The 20,206-nt window shown below is 44.9% G+C and overlaps 1 protein-coding gene across 1 annotated transcript in view; it reads right to left on the reverse strand.

Moving 5' to 3' along the window:
* Positions 1-20,206, reverse strand: part of LOC124606321 (transcription factor SOX-1-like) — a 118,965-nt gene that overhangs the window by 44,723 nt on the left and 54,036 nt on the right. The window contains exons 5-6 of the mRNA XM_047138304.1: positions 7,748-7,905; positions 7,424-7,681 (exon numbers count right to left, since the gene is read on the reverse strand). Coding sequence (XP_046994260.1) covers positions 7,424-7,681; positions 7,748-7,905 — 416 coding nt within the window. The remainder of the gene's footprint in view (positions 1-7,423; positions 7,682-7,747; positions 7,906-20,206) is intronic.

The following is a 20,206-nucleotide window of genomic DNA, read 5'->3' on the forward strand; positions in this document are numbered from 1 at the left end:
CATTTTATAAGCTAAAAGGTTGCATTTAAAGCTACAATACCTAGTTGATGACATTTGATTCTCCTCCAAAAAATCAAATGTGTGTTAAATCTTATGGGACTTAACTGCTAAGGTCATCAGTCCCTAAGTTTACACACTACTTAATCTAAATTATCCTAAGGACAAACACACACACCCATGCCCGAGGGAGGACTCGAACCTCCGCCGGGACCAGAAGCACAGTCCATGACTGCAGCGCCTGAGACCGCTCGGCTAATCGATTCTCCTTAGTATTAAAATAGGTAAATAATGCTAGTTTTAACAGTATCACTGTATAAGCCCGCTCGGTTAGCCGTTCGGTCTAACGCACTGCTTTCCTGGCTGGAAGGCGTGCCGAACCCTGGCCCGAATGCCGCCCGATGAATTAGTGTCGAGGTCCGGTGTGCCGGCCAGTCTGTGTACTGTGGATGGTTTTTAAGGCGGTTTTCCATCTGTCTCGGCAAATGCGGGCTGGTTCCCTTTATTCCGCCTCAGTTACACTATGTCGGCGATTGCTGCGCTAACACTATCTCCATGTTCGCGTACACCATAATTACTCTACCACGCTAACATTGGGGTTACACCCGTCTGGTGTGAGACGTTCCCGGGGTATCCACTGGTGGGCCGAACCGCACTATAACCCTGGGTTCGGTGTGGGGCGGCGGTGCGGTAAGTGGACTGCAAATGTCCAAGCAAATGTGAACATGTTCTGGAATTTTGGAGAGCGAAGTTGATTATGTGTGAGTGCCTAAACTTTGACAACTGTCTGAAAATAGAAATTAAACTTTTCACTCGAGGGAAGATTCGAACCATGGACCTCTCGTTCTGCAGCTGGTCACGCTAACCACGGGACCACGGCGCTCCTGAGCTGACACCAAGCTTGATGTTGCCTATGTTGCTCACGGACTACTTAGTTTGTATATTTTGCTTATTTTTCCATAGTTCCATACAACTTCTTCCTGTTTTCTCAATTGATCTGTCTTCAGTTTTTCAAGGCCTATCCACTGTGCCAAATTATAACTAAATCTGAAGGGGGTGCGATGGGGAGGTTGCCTTGTGAGAGCTACGGCGGGGACGGAGCCTCTCCGTCGTTTCTAGATTCCCAGTTCCATATCATACAATACAATACAATCACTTAATAAGATGCAAATACCGCAAAAGAACTAATCATCAAAGCAAAAATCGAAGACGCCACAAAAGCTGTTGAAATTCTAGACTTAAATCATGTGTGCTACCTATAGTAGGGTTAAGTTTAATGTTATTTTTATTCATTATAAAATTGATAAAAAGCAAACATCCTCCAAACAGGCCTTCAAGGCTGAACGGTACCGACCGGCCGCCGTGTCATCGTCAGCCCTTGGGCGCCGCCGGATGCGGGTGTGGAGGAGCATGTGGTCAGCACACAGCTCTCCCAGTCGTTGTCAGTTTTCGTGGCCAATGACCTCGGCGCTGTGGTAACACCGTTCCTGTCACATCACCGAAGTTAAGCGCTGTCAGGCTTGGCTAGCACTTGGATAGGTTGCCAAGTGCGGTTGGCAAGTGGGGTGCACTCAGGCGTTGTGAGGTCAGTTGAAGAGCTACTTGATTGAGAAGTAGCGGCACTGTTCACGAAAACTGATAACAGTCGGAAGAGCTGTGCGCTGACCACATGCCCCTCCACATCGGCATCCGGTGACGCCTAAGGGGTGAGGATGACCCGGCGGCCGGTCGGTAGCGTTGGGCCTTCAAGGCTTGTTCGGATGGTGTTTGTTTGTTGTATAAAATTTGGAAGCAAATAACGAATGATATTATGTTAGATTTTTCTGATAAAAAGACAATGAAACTAATATTCTTTAATCGTTCATAGGAATCAGCACGCGACTGTGTCGTATAAAGTCTACAGACAGGTATTTTTTTCTACTAATATGTACAGTATGTCCAGTTTTGTAGACTCCGCAGCGATGAATCTAGGTTACATAAGGCTCGTGGCCACGATGGCCTGGGCAGTTCACTTTGCGAGTTCCGTTGATCAGAAGGTGCACTGATTAGCGACGTATCAGACGCGATTAATGTGTTTGAAATTTCCGCGAAAGAAGTTTAGGGATTTTTGTGGAGCTGTTCGGGAACTTCGACAAATTTTCGACAGTCGCGTACGTGGACTTCAACTATGAACAGTGGAGCAGTGTTAAAGACTTGTAAAATTTTTGTATAGGCGCGAGGACTGTTACTCTGAACAGCCTCGTGATGTTAAAGATTTGTAAAATCGACTCGTGGATTTCAACTGTGAACTGTAATAGCGTGTGAAATTTCTGTACAAGTTCGTCGACTTTGAAAAGTTATCCACAACCGACTTTTTTAGTTTTAAACTGCAATGTGGTGAGTCTTGTGAATTCTTGCTCGAGATCCCAGATCAATCTGTCATTACACTCACAGTATTAAGCAAGGGCTCAATAAACATTGTGTTTACTGAACAGTGCCCAGCTTGTGTTACGGATAGGTATACATTTCGCCAACCATAATCCTGCTTGGAATTTAATCAAGTTATAGAAAAGTTAAAATAACGGTAACAGCGAAATGTGATAAGTGTGACTCCGTCCCAGAGACACATATTAAACCAACAAACGTAATAAAAGCGACACTTAGTAAAGATATATTACAGAAAGAGAGTGAATAAGGATTTGGAATGTAGCAATCTGTGCAACATTTCGCAGGTCTCTTGTTCTCAACGCATATGTAGATGACTCCCTGAGATCCCAGCAGTGAGTTTGTATCCCAGACGTACACGATATCGGAAATTGTCCAATGTTGGTAATTAACAACCGAAATGACACAATTTATCAAAGTGAAACGCCTCCCTTTAAAAACAGCGGGTACCCATATTGCTTCCTAGATCTTTTGATCTGCAACTACTGTATATTGCCCTTTGGGATCTATTTACAGTATGAAATGAACATCATATTTTGGTTCAGAAAACTTATGAAATAATCTGAAAAATTGTCTGTAAGCCCTTAACATTTTGTAAAGTCTGTGAAAGGATTATGTCGTACCGATAAACATTCTATTAAGGGGTTTTTAAGATTTAATTTTATGTGTTCTTGCCTTCTGTTTTATTTTCTCTTCAAAACCTTAATCATCTTCGCATCAACTTGCATTCCACCACCTGAGTGTATTGTTACAAATAGATACAATATATATATATATATATATATATATATATATATATATATATATATATATATATCACACACACACACAGAATAATATATTATAGGGTTCAAACAGACAGAGCAGGAAAGCAGAAACGAAATATATAAGAAAAGCGATATAACAAGCTAATATCAGATTCTATTTGTATTTCAATATATTACACATTTTAAATGGTGTTTCAATAGACACAAATACAACAAGGACTTGCTTTTATCAACAATCATTGGTATAGGCTCGAACATGTAACACATTCATATTTGGTCTACAGTACAGCACAAAAACAATATTGTGTCTCAACCGACAGTTTACAAAGTAAGTACATATATTTTAAGTTTCCATTAAAATAGCACAACAAGTAAACGATATGAATCTATGGCGTAACATGCAACATACTACCTAATCAGTCCTCAGTTCGTATTTTTTTTTTCAGAACATAGCACACATGCGTAAACTATAATATATCGTAAAATAATATTCTTCAAAATATACTTAATAAAACAATGTACAAAGTTTAATACTTCCGGGAATGAAAATAAAAGGACATTAAATGATTTTTCTTACATTTTTACTTCGTGAATGTCTTTCTACAGCTGCAAATGTCAGCTGCGCGACAAGTTCAGAAACACACGGTAATAACACAAAGGCAGCATGTACTCTTGGACATAGTAGGAACTTCTGCGTTTCAGGCCAGGAGGAATAATGGGTCTGAAAATTTCTTTCTGTGCGTCGATGTATTCTGAAATCTGTGCAATTGCCGTATCAAAATGAGTCGTCATAATTCGATGTTTCTGACATGTGTGTACAATGTTACTAAATGACGAAATCAAGACCGAGCGTATCCATAATACCTATTTACTTCCTTCAAGATAACAATTCAATTTTTCTATTAGCAAAAGATTCCCGTTTTCTTGCGTGTATTGTAAAGCTCCATTGCTATTCTGTGCCAAACGCTCATCTGCAGGTGTAAATATGTATTACCTAAGTCGTTACGTCACCGCTGATTTTGAGTGCGTTTCTTATTTCTCTTTCTTTCGTGCTCAGGAAAGTAGACGGCAGCCGACTGGCGTATTCTTCTCCTCCTTTAGCTTATTTTGGTCGTCCGAGGCGATTGGGCTCGGCTTTTCGGCCGAGAAATCGACGCCGGCAAGTGGCCATTGGAAGTGCAGCGCCGCAGGACACGGTATATTTCTGCCGGCTGACCATATATACCGTATCGTCATGTTTACGGCGCGAGCAAAAAAGCCCGGCCCCGTAATGAAATTAAGTGTTTTCTTTCTCCGGCGACGGCGGCGCGGCCGCTGCACGCCGCTCTCGTGTTTCCTTTTGGGCGGCGCAGTGTTGAATGCTGACGTCATAGGCATGGCGACCTGACACGAGCCAGAGGGTACAGTCGCTGCGCATGCTGCGGCACCCATACGCCGCACACCCTAACAAACATGGACGCATTTTGGTCTTTCTGAACGCGTAACGCCATTTGTGCTGTGAGCCAGCTTAGGAGACTGCGGGAGAAGGGTTGTGGGCCTCTCTAGCCAAGCGTGCGCCGTGCTTTTGCGCAGGTGGTTTTAAAAATGGAAGTACTCCTCTCAGAAATGGAAGTTCTCTCTTTAGTTATAGATTTTACGTCCCAAGGCTAAGGGAATGCGCTGAGAGAAATACAATTGTCCTGTAAAAATACAGGACAATGAATGACAGCGCAAGACCCACATCGCGCCGTATAGCGTACGGTTGAGCATACAGGGACAATGAAAGATGCATCACGTAGTACCCAAATGTTCCCTTACTTTGAATTGTGCGCACAGATTGCCATGTGTACAGTGAAACGCCGCTAGGTGTCTCCTCAAACATCCCTTTTCAAATCAGAACAATAAGTGGCGGTGAGCTGAGTGATTCGTTTAGTTGTTTGTGAGCCTATTTCCAACGTAGTCTTCCCGTCAGTTTGTAATTACACGACGGATGACTTGAAAGAGCAGCTTGTCTACACAAACGTTTGTTTTAAATTTCGTGAAACCGCTGCAAATATCCACCAGATACTGAATTAAGCTCTTAGAGACTCGTTTCAGATTAGGCGCAGAGTTATGACTAGTATCAGATTTTCGAAAAAGGGCCGACAATACTGATCATAAACGACCTCTTCGATCGGCTGTCAACTAGGGTTACACCACAAAAGTTCAAAGTGATGGATCTGATTCTGTAACATCCCTGTCTTCAACACCTTGGGGACACCTTATGGTACCTGCGAACGTATTCTGTAAGCACGAGAAGAACTGTGGCGAAGTTTGCGCCCCGTCTGTTTCAAGATGACCGGAAGTGACATCGCACGTAACTTGGCAGGGAACTTAAAGGACTGCTTGAACCTGATCCAGACATCCTGTCAAGGTTGACATTGGAGACAAAGGTTAGGTCTATGGCCATGCCCTGGATCTGAGCAGCAATCATCGCAGCGAAAGATCATTTTTCACCTCGACCTTTTACATAAAAAAGTTCGTCGGGCTTCGTAATGTAGTCCATCAAGATTTCTTTCGCGTTTTGGGTGAGAACATGAGTAGAATAAGAGCACAGAAACAGTGTACAACGACTGGGTTCTCTAACACGACAATGCCCGAGCGCATACAACCGACGTTATCCAGGAATTTTTGACTAAAACCAAGACGACAGTTCGTTTCCCATCCTCTGAACTCACAAGATTTTGCTGGAAAGGTGATGATGCAGAACTATATCTATATAAGACGTAATAATTTTAAGCAATTTACGTCGGAAACTTTTGGATACTACGTTGTTTCTGTGCTATAACACATAGTACAGAAATCGGCATTACCCGCGACTGCAGTAGTAGTACCATCAAACCAGAAAAGTTTAGAAAAACTTCAATGAACAAAAAGTACTGCGCATATATTCTCTTTTAGTCCTAAGGTCTCCGAGTGATGGACATCAGTGTAGTGTATAACAAGAAACTTGTATTACTTAAAACGAATTTGTAGTGCTCGCTATAAGGAGACGTCGTTTATGGATATGATGCCATTTTTAGAGCGTTCTAACGAGCGCTGATGTAACAGTTTTAGTGTGTGGTGTCAACTATGACAATTGCACGGTTGACAATTTTTGGCCGACACTAGTAGTGTTTGACAGCAGACCACAGTGTAGTCTGAAATGAGATCAGTTACAGAATATGCGACAGATAATTATATCTTGCTTCTAGATCGAAGCAAAAGGCCAACTGCATCAAAAACAAATAAGGCACGGATGCATCCAACTCACAGACAAGATAATAAGTAAATGGTGTGGAACATGTGACGAAATTGATTGTTTTTAACAAAGTGATGCACAGTAACTGTACAAATCACAGTTTTTCAAAAAAATTGTAAGCTTTAAATCATCGCCTTCTTAAGACAACGAGGAGTTTAATAAGTTTACTGCTGGAGAATATCAATCGATAAATTATTTCTCGGCACAGCGTTCGTCGATGAACACACACAAAAATACTTCAGCTAAAAATAATACAGAGCAAAAGAAGAAATCATCGTATTATTATGCTGGCTGCCCTGTCGGCGACTAATCTCTCTCCCAACGCAACATGTGACAGGTACAGTCTCTCATGTCACCTTGGCGTGATTTATTAATGTGCTGATTAAAGGTGTTCAAACGAGTTGTTGATGCTGTTTTTATGGACATTTCGACAACCCACATAAGTGCGCATAATGACAACTCGCAGCACTTGAAGGACACGATTCAGTGACTGACTGCATTATGGGGATAAAAATGAAATCAACAATTCGGCGGAACATCGGAAAGCACACCATTATGAGAGGTGCAACGCATATTGTTTCTTCCAAATGTCAATAACCTTACATATTGTCGTTAGTGAGAACCAAAAGCATTTCAACGGGGACTCGTGAAACTCAGGGGTGCTGGACGTCGAGCACGGTGCTGAAGCTTCTATCCATTTAGAAAGACCAGCGAAGGAAAGTTATTAGACACTTCAGTGCTCCTGTTCACTGGCATCACTTCGTCACCAGCGTGAAAAACTGTCCATTTCGCAGCACTACAGGTGGAGACTGACACTGGTAGTTTTTGAACTCGGGGAGAATATTTCTTTGACAGGGGTGCTACCGCCCAGTCAGGAGAACGGAAGGGCCGGTGCCAGAGGGCGTCACAGGTTGGCGCCGCAGTCCGGGTAGCCGGCCCACAGGTGGGCGGGCGACGCGTCGGCGTCGAGCGGCGCGTGGTAGGCGGCGCGCTGCGGCAGGTACTGGCAGTGGGGCAGCGCGTACTGCGCGCCGTAGCCGCCGTGCTGCGGCGCCGCCTGCGGCTGCAGCTGAGGCTGCGGCTGCGGCTGCGGCGGCGCCAGCAGCTGCTGGCCGTACGCGTCCAGCTTGCCCGGCTGCAGCTCGTGGTACGACACGTCGGCCGCGCCCGCGCCCGCCGCCGCCGCCTCCAGCAGGTACTTGACGTTGTTGTTGCTCTCGCCGGCGGCCGGCTGCTGCGGCGGCGCGGCCACCCACTGCTGCTGTTGCTGCTGCTGCTGCTGCGGGGGCGGCGGGGGCGCGTAGTAGTACTGCTTGAGGTACTGGTCGAACTCGGCGGGCTCGAGGCCGCCGCCGTCGATGATGTCGAGCAGGCCGTAGCGAGGCAGCTCCGCCAGGTAGGCGGCGCTCGAGCGCGCGTATGCCGGCGCCACCAGCTGCGACGGCTCCGCACACAGACCTGCACCCGAGCGTACGTTAAGTCATACATTGTATTTACATGTACACTCATCAAAAATAAGTGCTGGCTCTTCCCTGTAGACAGCAAAGCAACAAATGTCAGACTGCCACTAAGTGTACTACATAATTGGATTCGCACTTGTCATGCGAACGCGGAAGTGGTAGATGTAGAATACTCGACGCCATACAGGATCTCAGCGGTTCCACGCGGCTAGTGCCAGAGAGGACAATTGTTCTCTCATTTGTGCAGGATTATATAGTCTCGTCAGTTACCACGAGTCAGGAAACGGGCTTGTCTACAGAGTGGCAGCCTAATGACGTCTGCTACACTACGAACTGTCAGCGCGCAATATTTACTGTGGGTTCCTTCCCATGGTAGGACAGAAAGGTGCCCTAACAATGGTGTGCTCAACAGCATCACTGGACGGAGGACCGATACCGCGTCGTCTTTCCAGAAGAGTCTTCTTTCCCTGCACAGCATCCGAGTGTTGATCTTCCGAGGAGAAGGAACACTGCCAGGATGCTTTCGTCATCATCATAAGGGATCAACAGCCGACGTGATTTTGTGGTACCGTTGGGTACACAACGCAGTCACCTTGCGCTACCACACGTAAACTGACTGCCACAGTTTTCCTGTCCCAGGCAGCATGAATGAAAGGTGCTTTCCCCAGTTAGCGGACGAGGTAAATACTGATAGGCCAACGGGATCTCATGTTATAATTCCACCCTGTGTCACCGAGCGAGTTGGCGCAGTGGTTAGCACACTGGACTCGCATTCGGGAGGACGACGGTTCAATCCCGCGTCCGGCCATCCTGATTTAGGTTTTCCGTGATTTCCCTAAATCGCTCCAGGCAAATGCCGGGATGGTTCCTTTGAAAGGGCACGGCCGACTTCATTCACCATCCTTCCCTAATCCGATGAGACCGATGACCATGCTGTTTGGTCTCTTCCCCCAAACAACCCCCCCTCCACCCTGTGTCAGACTGTGGGAAGGCATGGACTAAGGCCCTGTATGGTGGTTATAATTTCGCACCTTACAAGCACCCATCCACATACTTTGCCGTGACCTACAAACACAATTAAGTATCATGTGATAGGTTGTACATCGTATATATGAATATATAAAGGAGACTGACATTGTCACGTACGCCTTGTAAATAATTGTTAACGCTTATTGCATGAAAGGTGACGGAGTGTCTTTATTATCACACTAGTAGAGGTTGGAACGACAGTGGAAATGAAACGGCAGGCGGAACTCAAGCCCTGGGTGGAAGTCCCACACAGGTGTGCTGGTACTGCTTAAACACAGGAAGTAGCAAGACGGACATTCAGACGGCTGAGCGCTGGGGCGCAATAGAGTCGCGACTGGCCGGTGTTGTAGCCGGACGGGAAGGATTATACTTCAGAAACTACGAAAATCTTGGACGCAGCTGAGAGGAACGAGGAAGCGTCACCTCGGAAAACGCACAGGCTGTGTTATTTCCAAGGGAAGGGTAACCAAAGATGCGTTTTATTTGCAGGACACTTAGGAAATGTAACAGACCTACTAAGGAGACTGCCTACACTACGCTTGTCCGCCCTCTTTTAGAATACTGCTGCGCGGTGTGGGATCCTTACCAGATAGGACTGACGAGTACATCGAAAAAGTTCAGAGAAATGCAGCACCTTTGTATTATCGCGAAATATGGGAGAGAGTGTCACAGAAATGATACAGGATTTGGGCTGGACATCATTTTAAAAAAAAGTCGTTTTTCATTGCTACGGAATCTTCTCACGAAATTCCAATCACCAATTTTCTCCTCCGTATGCGAAAATATTTTGTTGACACGGACCTACATAGGCAGGAACGATCATCAAGATAAAATAACGGAAATAAGAGCTCGTACGGAAAGATACAGGTGTTCATTCTTTCCGCGCGCTATACGATATTGGAATAATAGAGAATTGTGAAGGTGGTTCGATGATCCCTCTGCCAGGCACTTAAATGTGATTTGCAGAGTATCCATGGAGATGTAGACGTAGATGTACTCAGAAGCGTACCATTGTACGAATATAGGTTTTTCCTCGCAAACTTTCTGCGCTGGACGACAAAAGACTAAAATATTGTTGGTCGGAATTCGAAAGAGTCTGTAGAGAGGGAGAATATTCCGTGGTTTCGGCAATATGATTTGTTTACGGAATTACGATGGTGGAGAGCCGAGCTTTGCTGGGAGGCCAGCGGTAGAGAGACGTAGTCTTCCGTTGAGACGGTCGCTCGATATCAGCTTTGTTGGTACGGACGGACTTGCTGTCTTTGCTCTCAGGAGAGTTAATAGTTAGAACAGTTAGTCACTGTACTGTTGCGTACCTATATGATTCTGGACTTCACCTCTGGGTTGGAAGTCGTCGTTGAGTACGCAGCGTTCAGTAATTGAGAGCACTTCTTTTGCCTATACTTACGTTGAGACGTTATCTGAACGCCGTCCTTGTGGCTGCGAGTTCGCGTTTCTCGTATGTAGAACACAGAGAGGAGAAGACAGTATTTGAGTAGTATATTAGTCAGAGGACCGCCTTCTGCCGTCCTAGTGTTTGAAAGACTTTATTGGTGGCTGGAGTTCTTCCATCGTCGCAGACGAGTACGAGAACCATCATTTCGACGCACCGGACGTAGTGCATACGGTGATATCGCAAATTGCTTTGGCTTATTAGGGCTATGAAAGTTAAGCAGCTTTGATTACGTTAGTTTATTTCCACTGAGGTTCCACACCACCGTAGATCATCTCTGAAAGTAGTGTCTTCTAGTGTTTGTTAAGTAGATGATGTCAGTCATTTCGCGTTATTGATGTTGGACCGTGCTGCGTATAATAAGGGGCAGAGCTGCGCAATTGATTAGAAATCTTACTTAGGAAATGTAAGCTTTTTAATATAAAGTTTTTTTTAATCTGCAATAGTATACAAGCAGAAACAACGTTTATCATTTAGTAGGATTAGTAGCATTCATCATTCATTTATGTTTAGATTGTAATTCATAGAATTAAGAGATCCTAAGAGCTGCTTCAGGGGGTAGTCGACAGGGCCAAATCTTCATTTTAGCGTTAATTATTCTTCGCTGCGCACCCGCCTGGAGTAGCATATTTGAGTCCTACCTGCAGGAAGCCACTGATCCGAATGAACACTGGGGAAAGGTGGCAGAAATCGCAACACAAATAAAGGATTTAGAAACTAACACAGAGAGATATATTCTGAAGCCAGCATGGATCATAGTACTGTTATCCTGGGGCAGCCTCCATTTATATAGAGATAATCACAGCACGACGTATAGAAATAATATACACCCATAACCACACGAGTTTTGAGTGTGAGCACCCCCGAGAGAGAATACTAAACTATGAGTACCAGGTTTCGACAACAGAAATGGTGAATCTTACGCATGACTGGCGCTGCTGATCCCCCGTAGTATCGCGACATACCCACGATCGCCAAACGACTGAAACGGCGATCGTATCCGAGCAGTGTTACAAGACTGTGCCCGAAGTAACGATCCGTTTGATCCGCGTGGCGGAGCGTAACTACAGACAAGAGGCGGTCGCAGGGGAGACTGTAGTTGGTGGACCTTCCAAGAAGGCGTTACAGAATAGGCAGGAGCAGCGATGTTCAGGTGTTCTGTTAGCTGGTCGGCACCTCACACAGTGTGCCTCCGGCTCAAAAAAAGTAGTTCTGGTGGCAACTTGCTGAGTAGTCAAGCAGTTAGACGTCGCCTGTTGAGCCATAGAACACGCCGCTTCTCTGGTACAGCTGGGGCAGCGGGATGCTCTGTGTTGGTGCGCGCATCAAGACCGAGAAGGCGCTCCATCTGAACTTGAATCTTTTTAACTGAGCTGCCATTTTGCACAATTTATTCATTCCTCTCAAAATGACGGTAACTGAAAACTGTTTACAGATATCGGTTCATTTGTATGTAGGGAATTATTATTATAATGTTTCTTTAGTTTATGTAATTACATAGGTGCTTTAATTTGGGGGTTGAATCTTTAGATACTTCAAATAAAATTGATACGCAAATTATGGGTGGAGGAACGGTTTGTTCATCGTCAGTAGGTCCCGAGTCTGTCACCTAATTTCATATTCTTTAATTGCCTCTCGACTCATGCTTGTGCAGACGCCTACGTGCTCATCATTGCACGTGACTTTCTTGGGAGGGTTCGTAACAAAATGTGTTATAACCTCTGGTTCGCGTAGCCGCATTTGGATAGGATGCGTTGCATTTCTGGTGAGCACAGACCGTTAGCTTTCCCATGACTTCGAAGTCTCTATGATACTGTCTTTCAACGAGATAATCAAAGGCCGCATGCTGCCCGTGCTGCCCTGACCTTCCTCCGCCCAGACGGTGTTACCCTGGAGAAAGGTCCTCGGAATCACTCATCCGTTGGAAACATTGGGTCATGGGCGGCCAAGGAACTGTCTCTGTCCTCATAGCATAGAGATGAAGCAGCATGGAATTACGAAACTGTATCTGTCACCCATGCTCAGTTCGAACAGAGACCCAGCAGGGATGGAGGTGGCAGACTTAATTTCGCACACTGTATATTACTACACTGTATACGCACAATAGCTAAAATTTCGTTATTTGTTTCCTTCTTGGATAGAAGTTTTAATGGCCAGCTGTTTATCTTTCGGTGGAAATTGTGGAGATCCCTCGTAAGTGCTCGTAAATTATCAATACGTTAGAAATCTGCAGTCTCATTCTTCCTGCACTGTAGCAGTAGATGCAGAACTGACAGCTAGTATCAGAAAAATCAATTCAAGCCAAACAATGCTAATACCCACACATGCACCTTCCACTTACCAAACACTATGGACTCACCAAATTGATCGAGAGGTAACCAGTTAAATCACAGCCCCGCACCAAATATATTTGGGAGTGACACTAAAGAGGGACTTACGTATATTTACACAAATATTTCTGAAGTCACATAGGAACAACACCCATCTCCTTAATCAGTATAACAAAAACATTCAACTACTACTTGTTATTCACTGGCACATTTTATTATGTGCGCAGCTCCGTGTACTGGCTCCAATGTCACTAAGGAGTTAGTGGTCCGAAGATGGTAACATTTTGAAACTGGTTACCACAATAAATAAATGTTAGTTGTGATATAGATTGATTGTTCCTGTTATACTATATATTTATCTACTTACTGCTTTACATTTGACTCCGTTGTCTTGTGATCTTGAAGCGCTTTGTGACATTCTGCAATGTGGCACAAAATAAAGGATCACTTTTTCGAAACCTCGTAATTGTCTCCAATTGCAACGCATAAGTTTGAAATTTGGCTCGAAGATAACTACAACCTTCGTCTGTAATGTTTCAATAGGTTGGCGCTCTGCGATATCATCCTCGACCTCGGTGACATCAGACAGCAAACATTTCACTCCTTTTGACGCCTCTGCATTGAAGGTCAGACCTGAGGCACCCAGCACTGAAATCAAGCGATTTTCGTGTGGATCGCCGAGGAAAACATTTCAGACACAGCTCCGCTCAGAATTGACACGAAAAGCTCAGGGGGTCGTATGAAGGGCGTCAATTAAATCACCTTTTCCCTTGGGGTGTTGATTCCCGCACCTTTCGTGGTCGAAAACTACAGTTCGCAGTGAGATTAGTAACAGGAAGATGTTCTTAACAACCTTTGGCACTGTTGACACCTCCTGGACGCTTCAGTCCTACTCTAGGCACATTGCGTGGTTGCAGCCTCACTGAAGATGATTTCACTCCTTTGGAGTGTAGAGTAACAGCAATTTTTGCTGTGCAATACAGGGTGGAACCACAACGGACCGTTCAAAGCCATTCGACGAAATTTGAACGTGATCCGAAAGGAGTATAGTGTTTTATGCTTTTTCATCCCTTCTTTTTCACGTCGTCCTGTAGCGTGATAATGAGAGGATTCGACATTGAAACGTGCACGAATAAAATGGCAAAGTGTCCTTCTAAGATCATACAGTTCGGCAGCATCCTCGGTGCCACCCTTGCACCCACGTTGAGCTCGTCAAAAATGTGTCTGTCAGAAACTTTGAAACCAATTCAGTCTGACGCCTCCTCTAGCGCCTGAGTGGTAGGCAGCCCCTTCGACACCATTAGGATGAGTTTCTCTGCCTTCAGGCCCTAGAGCAGTTGCGGGACTAAATTGGTGTCCAAGTTTCTGACATGCAAATTTTTGTCGCTCTCAACAGAAATGCAAGCGTGGTACAGAGGGTGCCGCTGAACTCGGTCATCTTAAAGGGACAGTTTGACATTTTAATCGCGCATGTGTCGATGCTGAACCCTCCAGTGATCAGGCCTCAAGAGGGCGCGGAAAAGGAAGGATGAGAAAGCGCAAAAAACTTTTCTGCTATGAATCACGTTCAAATGCCGTCGAACAGTTTTGAATGTTATCTAGTGGTTCCACCCGGTACAACACAGCAAAAATTGCTGTCACGCTACGCTCTTAAGTGATGAGGTCATGTTCAGAGGGGTTCCTGCACCACAATGTCTTCAGAGGAGGGTGGAAACGTGCAGGCGGAGGCATCAATGGCCAGATTTGTCAAGAACGACATAGTCTTGCTCATCGCACTACGAAATGTCGTTTTCGACCATGAAATGTGTGGGAATCAACGCCCAAAGGGACAAGGTGGTTTCATTGACACCATGTATGGTATCTTCTGAGGCCATCTCGTGTCATTTCTGAGCGGAGGTAGGCCTGAACTATTTTTATCGTCCATCTATAAGAAAACCGCGTGATTTCAGAGCTGGATGTCGTGGTTCTGACTTTCATCTCAGAGACATCAAAATAAGGGGTGAAATGAGGGTAAGAGAGGGTGTTACGACATTACCATCGTGTGAAACGTCCACGGTGATGTCGTGCAGACTTATGGTGACTTTCTCTCTCTCTTTCTTCCATGTTTTTAATGCGTGCCACCACGACATTTCTTTCCTAAATTAGGGCCTATGTTTGATACTAGTAGACTTTTCTTCGCCAAGAATGGCGTCTTTGAATGTCCACTCTCAGCCATCATCAGCTCTTCGTCACCGCATGACTAAGGGCAGCATGGGCAGTGACACAGGTGATTCATTGCCTCCTCGCCTCTGCAACAAGATTGTGACGGCCCTTTGGAGTATCTCCTTTCGACAAGGTTGTCTCTGAGTTTACCGACACCTGATCTTGGCCTCTTCAATTATCGCCAGGTGGACCCATCTAAAATGCCTCAAGGCGGTAGACGGTCAGCAGGTTTCATCCACATTTGAAGTTGGTCACATCTAGATGCCCATAGTGAACCTCTGGCAGTGCGTGGAGACATAGTCAGTGTTGACGCTGAACTGAGGAAACTTCTTCTTGATTTCACCCGAGATCTTGGTGGTTGATGACCATGGAGTGAGTGTAAATGATTTATTGCAACCTTTTACCTTTCAACGTCTTCAGCCACTTTATCAACGTACATCCCTTGGTGCAATACATGCCATGCGATTAACTTTGTCTGCAGGTATCGGGTTCAGAAATACAGTGATCAGTACTGCTATGAAATTTCCTGGCGGATTAAAACTGTGTGCCGGACCGAGACTCGAACTCGGGACCTTTGCCTTTCGCGGGCAAGTGCTCTACCAACTGAGCTACTCAAGTACGACTCACGCCCCGTCCTCACAGCTTTACTTCCGCCAGTACCTCGTCTCCTACTTTCCAAACTTCACAAAAGCTTTCCTGCGAACCTCGGAGAACTAGCACTCCTGGAAGAAAGGATACTGCGGAGACATGGCTTAGCCACAGCCTGGGGGATGTCTCCGCAATATCCGTTCTTCCTGGAGTGCTAGTTCTGCAAGGTTTGCAGGAGAGCTTCTGCAAAGTTTGGAAAGTAGGAGGCGAGGTACTGGCGGAAGCAAAGCTGTGAGGATGGGGCGTGAGTCGCGCTTGGGTAGCTCAGTTGGTAGAGCACTTGCCCGCGAAAGGCAAAGTTCCCAAGTTCGAGTCTCGGTCCGCCACCCATTTTTAATCTGCCAGGAAGTTTCATATCAGTGCACACTCAGCTGCAGAGTGAAAATCTCATTCTGGAATCAGTACTGTTGTTTCATTTAGTGCAACGTTCACTTGTTTTGTACGGGCACAGCTACACCATACAGTGGACGCACTCTCTCCTACAAAGAAACAGAGTGCCATGGCGGAGGTTCTGATAACATGAGACTCGCTTCCCAAGTTACTGCAAGTGACGTTACAAACAATGTTTTTTCTGGCTGACATTTAGAATCAGGCGTTGAGACAGTGTTTTTGGCCTGTTGAGATCTGTCTGAAGTTACGCCAATGTATTTAGGTGTAAAACAGTGCCCGAACTCGGTGCAATATAAATCAACATTATTTAGTTGGGTTGCTAAGGCAAGACCATCAGCAATATATGAAGCTTTAGCGCTTGTTAGGCCTTGATTAGTCATTGGTGTATATGTTATAGAGAGTAAATACGGCAAAACGCTTTCTTCGAGCGATACATTCTTTTGGTTTCTCTAGCGGCTTCGTATTCCTTGAGCAAATGTGCAACGAAATGCCTAAAATTTCCATGGAGCCACAATTGTGTGTCATGCTGTAGACCTACTGCAGCATTACATGAAGGTACATCAATAAAAATAACCCCGTTGATGTCACCTGTTTCAAATCCGTCCTGTATGTGTTGGGTCTGAAGCATACCTGTTCAGGTATTAATAGACGGATAGGCACAGGGTCAAATTGTCCAAAAGAAGCCATTCAAATACCTTGTAAAGATGGCAGAGGAAATAAGCGGATAATATTTGAGGTTGGATGGTTCTCTCCCAGATTTCAAGAAGGAAACTACTTTGCTTTTTCTCGATACTTAAGTGATCTGCTTCTGTTGAAAGCAGTTATTAAGAAATCCATGAAGCCATTTCATCGGTGCTTGTCCAGATCGTTCATTTGCATCCAGGACAGTTCCTATACGAGCGGTTCTAGGAGCTTCAACCTGGAACCGCGCGCCCGCTACGGCCGCAGGTTCGAATCCTGCCTCTGGCGTGGATGTGTGTGAAGTCCTTAGGTTAGTTCGGTTTAAGTCGTAAGTTCTAGGTGACTGATGACCTCAGATGTTAAGTCCCATAGCGCCCAGAGCCATTTGAACCATTTGAACAGTTCCTATATGCTTTTTGCATCCCTCAATTAACACGTGCCAAATACTAGTAGTCAAAGGGTGTTGAAAACTTGTATTTCACGAAAGAAAAACAAAACTTACGTAAATCATGAAAGTGGTGCAATATTTTCTTAAGCTGTTGTGCTGTATGGAGACGGGCAATGATTTTATAGAGAAATGTGCCTGAGATTATAAAAGTCCAGGATAAGTAGCACGAAGTATTAGGAGTAATGTGTAAAGTATAAGAGGCAGTCAAATGAAAACGACACAGACAGAAAAAAAGTAAGTAAACTATTTATTATTTTAAATCGTCATAGCTGTTAATGTGTTTATTCTACTGTGAGAGATGTCGGTCAATGCCCTTTATGGAACAATGTTTGCAGTTGCCTACAGAATCATGATTCTACCCAGGCGTGCACTCTAAAGAAAGACATTCGAAGCAAAGCAGCTGCTACGAATGTCTTTCCTTAGGGCTCCAGAAATATGGAAATCGCAAGGGGTTGGATGAGATTGTACGAAGGACGTTTAAGGCTTTCATAGCCAAACTAATGTAGTATAGTCGAAACAGCCTTGGCAACATGTGGGTGAACATTATCCTGTAACAGGATGACGCTGTCTGTCAACAATCCTGGGCGTTTGCACTTCATGGCGCGCTTCAATTTTTGCAAAGTACACGAATACCGCTGTGCGTTAACTGTGGCTCCGTGTTCCATAAAGTCAGTGGGCAATGGGTTGACGAACATCATCATTCTGTTTCGTGATAATGTCCGCCCACATGACGCCAATATTGTATCGACTACGCTGCAGAAGTTTCGCTGGGAAGCTGTCACATATCCCTCACAAGCCATTTTCCTGTGGTGTTGGTCAATTTGGTTCGAAAGAAGTGGTGCACCCTGCGTACATTCTGGTTCCGTAGGCCACGGCAAACGTTTTTCCATGAAGGCACTGACCGTCTTGTCTCACAGTAGGGTGAATGTGTTAACAGTTATGGCTATTACATTTGAAATACTGTAATAAACAGTGTACTACTTTTTTTGGATCTACCTCGTTTCCATTTGACAGTGTCTTATACGTACGGGATGTGGTGATGCCTATAGAAACGGCCATACGAGATGAAAAGGAAAAGTTTTCACATAGACTGGCTTATGCAGCCGCAAGGTTGAGGTACAAAATGATACCACGAAACAATTATGTTTAATATAATGCGAGAACCTGAATAATAGGTAATACTGAGACGGTGGTTCCGCCCCATTCTTTCGCCTCGAGGTACCCTCATTACTTTATCTTTAGTGACACACTATTCACTTTCACGTCTTTCTTCGAGTACCGAGAGCTAAGAGAAGTTTACCAGTACCAAACATAGGCCTTCATGTGAGGAAGAAATTTCTGAGAGTGTACGTTTGGAGCTCAGCGTTGTATGGCAAACCGGCACAGAACAGAATCGAAGCATTAGAAATGTGGTGGTAAGGATGAATGTTGAAAATCAGGTGGACTGATAAGATGAGGAATGAGGAGTTTCTCCGCAGAATCGATGAGGAAAGGAATGTTATGGAAAACACTGACAAGAGCAAGAAATAGGATGATAGGACACGTGTTGAGACATCTGGGAATAACTTGCATGGTGCTAGGGGGACCTGTAGAGGGTAAAAGGCGTACGGCAAGAGAGTGGTTGGAATACAACCAACAAAGAATTAAGGACCTAGGTTGTAAGTGCTCTTCTGATGCGTAGAGACTGGCTCAGGAGAGGAATTCGTGGCGGACTGCATCAAACCAGTCAGAAAACTAATGAGTCGGAAAAGAGAGACAGAGAGAGCCTTTGGCGAAGGGATGGACACACGATTGCTTTTGTTTATATATTTCATGTTGCCCATTCTTTTCCTATTCCTGTTATGTTGCTCTCAGTTATGGAATGACTTGAGTGTTTTGAATGTGGTTTCTTGAACTGAGCAGCTGTACTGTAAAGATACGTGTTTTACTTAAGCATTGGTGCTAACCTAATGCCTGGGGTGAACAGTCCACGATACACCTGTGCTGGTGGAATCTCGTGGTTGGTAGGAGCCTCTTCTCCTTCCCCTCGGCGACGAGCAGAATGACTGTTAGCTGGCACTTCGCAGTTATCAGGGATTCTGTTTCCAGGTGGCCCAGAGGATAATTGCACGGAGCAAGGACCATCTGCTTCGTAAGTTAGTTAGGAATAGGGTTTGCGTGTACTGCGAGTGAAATTTTGCTGTTAATTCCAGATCAGTCCCACTCGGTGAGTGCGTATTATATTTCTGGCATTGACTTCCAATTGCCCATGTAGTCTGCACGGTCACTGCAGATTGATCGATCTATTAGAATTTCAAGTAGGCTAAACGTGTGATCGTGTGAGAGATTTGTTAGGATGTTCTGATGATTTATATGTATTTTATCATGTGTGTTTTATCTGTTTGACCTCCCAGTTTTATGATATCTTGAAGTTACTCGTTGATTATTCTCGCCAGAGCTGAAACAATAGGCATGAGCCAGTGTATGGATGGCATGAAAATAAAAGTTACGTATCGGAATCACATTAATCCTAGAAGTAGTATATTTTTCCTCCTAATCCCACGCATAATAACTTACGAGGCCGCTTAGGTTTAGACACTGGCCCCCTCAGCGCCAAATATATCATATATGCTTTGTTCAAAAAAATGGATCAAATGGCTCTGAGCACTATGCGACTTAACTTCTGAGGTCATCAGTCGCCTAGAACTTAGAACTAATTAAACCTAACTAACCTAAGGACATCACACACATCCATGCCCGAGGCAGGATTCGAACCTGCGACCGTAGCGGTCACTCGGCTCCAAACTGTAGCGCCTAGAACCGCACGGCCATTCCGGCCGGCTGCTTTGTTCACCATTGAGATTTGGACCGAGTACCAAAATAAACGGTATCTTTAACAAGAATCAACGTCTGTGTTCACGGTAGTAATTTCAGTCACCTGACCCCACCTGATAATGCAGTCCTGAATACTTTTTTCTGCCAAAATAGCACTGAAACAGTCATTAAGTAAATGATATACCCATGTGGATACTTATAGTGGCAGACAGTGGTCTAAATGGTTTCATTCAGCTACCTCCTATGGCTGCTTGCCCGCTCCCATTGCATTGTGGATTGTACTAAGTTGTTCATTTCAAGGTTT

Source organism: Schistocerca americana, chromosome 3 (genome assembly GCF_021461395.2).
Source record: "Schistocerca americana isolate TAMUIC-IGC-003095 chromosome 3, iqSchAmer2.1, whole genome shotgun sequence".
Lineage (NCBI taxonomy): Eukaryota > Metazoa > Arthropoda > Insecta > Orthoptera > Acrididae > Schistocerca > Schistocerca americana.